Below are 2727 nucleotides of genomic sequence, written 5' to 3' on the forward strand. Positions count from 1 at the left end.
TCATTAAGAGTTAATTGCCACGTGTCCTGTTTGTTAGAGCACGTGTCGTGTTTGTTAGAGCAGATTACAAGTTTGTTAAGTTCTTGTATATATGTATTCATTTCTTCATTCATACAGATTAATAAGAAAAGATAAAATTTTCTCTCTCAAATACATGTTTCTCTCTCTAAGTTTCAAATTCAATAGTGTTGTAGTTGCGTTTTTCTAATAGTGACTATAATACGCACATACAATCTTAGTAATTCAAATCATATGACAAGAAATAAGTTAGTCTTCCTAGTTTTATCTCTTCTCTCTAAAATGTACAATGTACAAGCACAAATTGTTACCAAATCACACATTATCACCATTCAAACGAGTGCAATTGTGCAAGCATGGAATGATATACATAAAACGAAAAATCCCCAATGTATTTACGTTACTTGAAATAACTTCTTTAAAGCATTGTTTTTGGCAAAGTAATTCCCTAATGAGTTACTCTTCCTGGATGGCTGAGGTGGTAATACCTCTTTTTGATTCTCCACTTGATGAGAAGGTATCACTATGACAGGTTCATCACCTGATTTTACTCCTTGTTTCTGCATGTAACCCCATTTTTCTTGAAATAGGTAGAAGAAAGCCATGAAAGAGACCTCAACAGTGAAGAGTATGCTCCAAACCCTTGCATTCATTGATGTTCTCTTGTGATACGCTTTTAGACCTGTGTAGGTGTTCACGATACCAACTAGTGAGATTGTTGTCCCTAATATCCAGTGGAAAACGTACCATAAGGTCCTTCCTTTAGTCCCCCTACCAAGCAGCAGTTATTTAGTTATTATTTAATTACCATTGTTACAAAAGATAGTTTTTTCTTGTAATTAAGAACGTAATCGCTACCTCTTAGGCCTTCGAAACCCTGCAAGGGTTTGCACCACGATGGCAGCATAAAGTGCAAGACCTATTCTCTGGTGATTGTTGTTGAATGAGTTTTCAAAGCTCGTTATAGACATGATTGCTCCAGCGAATGCAAGAAGCACTGCAAGTATCTTGTCACACACATTCAAAATAATAAAGATCAATCATCAATATCGATTTGATTTACACTTTCTTTAGTGGGGAAATTAATTTTATCATGATGCTATATGTTGATTTCTGTGAATTTTCAACAAGTTTATTGTCAAAAAGTTTCACAAGCTCCGAAGATTAGTGTTGTATTTGAATGGGAAAGCCATAAAGTTAGTCATTTGCGAGTGGGAAGTCACGAACATAACCTTTTTGCAAAGAGAAAGAGATAAAGAACGTTAAATAATTCCTCACCAAACATCGCAATATAACGGACCTTGGTGCATGGGGATTACCCCTACTTTTTACATTAAAAGCCTAAAAAAAGATTAACGCAATATGGATTAAAGGTAATCTGGTTGATGTGATAGACCACCTAAACTTGTGGTCACAGCAATCATCATCACTCGTCTTTCTCTAATTAATATTCAGATTCATGATTAAAGTGAAGCAATGATGGCAAAGGCAAAAGAGATCAAACCCCTAAATGATAAAGGCATGTGACTTTGAACAAACAAAACACAATTTTATTCCCCTAAAGTGAGAAAGGTTATGGGAAGAAATCTGATCTTGAATGCTGTAATAAAAACAAAAAGATTAGTGATTAGATCACCTGAAGAATAGCATGAATGTATACGACAGCTTTAAGCTTTCTGGGGCTGCAATCTTCTTTGTTAAACATTCTTACTATGAGTACACCAAGAGGCATCAAGAACCCCATGGAAGCCCACAACAGAATCCCATGAATCTTTATTTCAAATATCAAACGTGGACTCATCTGCATCATCGATCATGCAGTAAGCCTAATCAGTGCAAACAGACACCAGAAAAAACCAAAATGAAAAAACAACATTGAGAGGCATGACTTGTTACTTACCTTGTGGTTATCGGAATCCTGTTTGATGTATTTGTGAGGAATGATGAGATGGTTTTCGTTGGATGAAGATACAACAAAGGGTAGAAGATCAAGCGCAAGAAGAATTGCAGACATAGTTGATAGAACCAGTTTCTTGAATCCATGCATTGTTATCACTAGCTCTAGCTCCTCGACTGTTTTACACTTCTATATAGATTTCGTAAGATATATCCTTCTCTCTCTAGATATGTGCCTTTATACCATCATTTATCAAACATCTTGATGAGCTAACGACTTTTGAATGAGGTAAAAGCAAAAAGAGGAAATATTATAATCATGTGAGTTGTCAAAGAGCGCATAAGAAGAAAGGTCGGTTTTGTTCATTTAAATTTTTAATATCTTCTTCCACAAGATAATCTATAAATCTTGAAATCAATTCCAAATCTTGAGCATTATTTAATAAAGGATTAAATATTACTTGAGATATATCAAATAACATATGACAAAAGTTCTCACAATTAATAGAATGGTGGCATAGTTCAGTGCAAGCTAGTGAATGTAGTGTCGATGAGGGCCATGTCTTTCTGACAATCACCAACCGTCACCCCAATTTTGTCTACGCATTATAGACACCATGAAAATACTTGTGCCCATGATGATTTTGCTTTATCCGATATAACATACCTATCACGCTCAAGTCCATCACACAAGTATAACCAAAGTTAAAAGAGTTTACCCTTTTAAGTGTCGATGGAGCTTTTACTTTGTGCTGTAAAGGACCCATGAGGTTCCAATTTAAATGTTTAGTAAGTATTTTTTTTAAATATCCT

General features: G+C 35.0%; 1 protein-coding gene across 1 annotated transcript; it reads right to left on the reverse strand.

Moving 5' to 3' along the window:
* Positions 1–263: 263 nt before the first annotated feature.
* On the reverse strand, positions 264–2504 carry LOC111921801 (cytochrome b561 domain-containing protein At4g18260). Its single transcript, XM_023917383.3, has 5 exons — positions 2414–2504; positions 1919–2150; positions 1655–1819; positions 877–1025; positions 264–789 (listed from the first exon to the last, which is right to left on the reverse strand). The coding sequence occupies exons 2-5, from the start codon at positions 2063–2065 to the stop codon at positions 414–416; spliced, it is 837 nt and encodes a 278-aa protein (XP_023773151.1). The 5' UTR covers positions 2066–2150; positions 2414–2504; the 3' UTR covers positions 264–413.
* Positions 2505–2727: the final 223 nt, after the last annotated feature.

This window comes from Lactuca sativa, chromosome 1 (assembly GCF_002870075.4).
Source record: "Lactuca sativa cultivar Salinas chromosome 1, Lsat_Salinas_v11, whole genome shotgun sequence".
In the NCBI taxonomy this organism is placed as follows: domain Eukaryota; kingdom Viridiplantae; phylum Streptophyta; class Magnoliopsida; order Asterales; family Asteraceae; genus Lactuca; species Lactuca sativa.

What these genes read in the sequence shown, in the direction of transcription:
- LOC111921801 (XM_023917383.3), bottom strand. Translation starts at nt 2,065, where the DNA reads ATGCATGGATTCAAGAAACTGGTTCTATCAACTATGTCTGCAATTCTT. An exon ending in ACATTCATGCTATTCTTCAG is followed by an intron (nt 1,026 to 1,654) that starts GTGATCTAATCA and finishes GTGTGTGACAAG; the next exon opens with ATACTTGCAGTGCTTCTTGC. An exon ending in GGGTTTCGAAGGCCTAAGAG is followed by an intron (nt 790 to 876) that starts GTAGCGATTACG and finishes GCTGCTTGGTAG; the next exon opens with GGGGACTAAAGGAAGGACCT.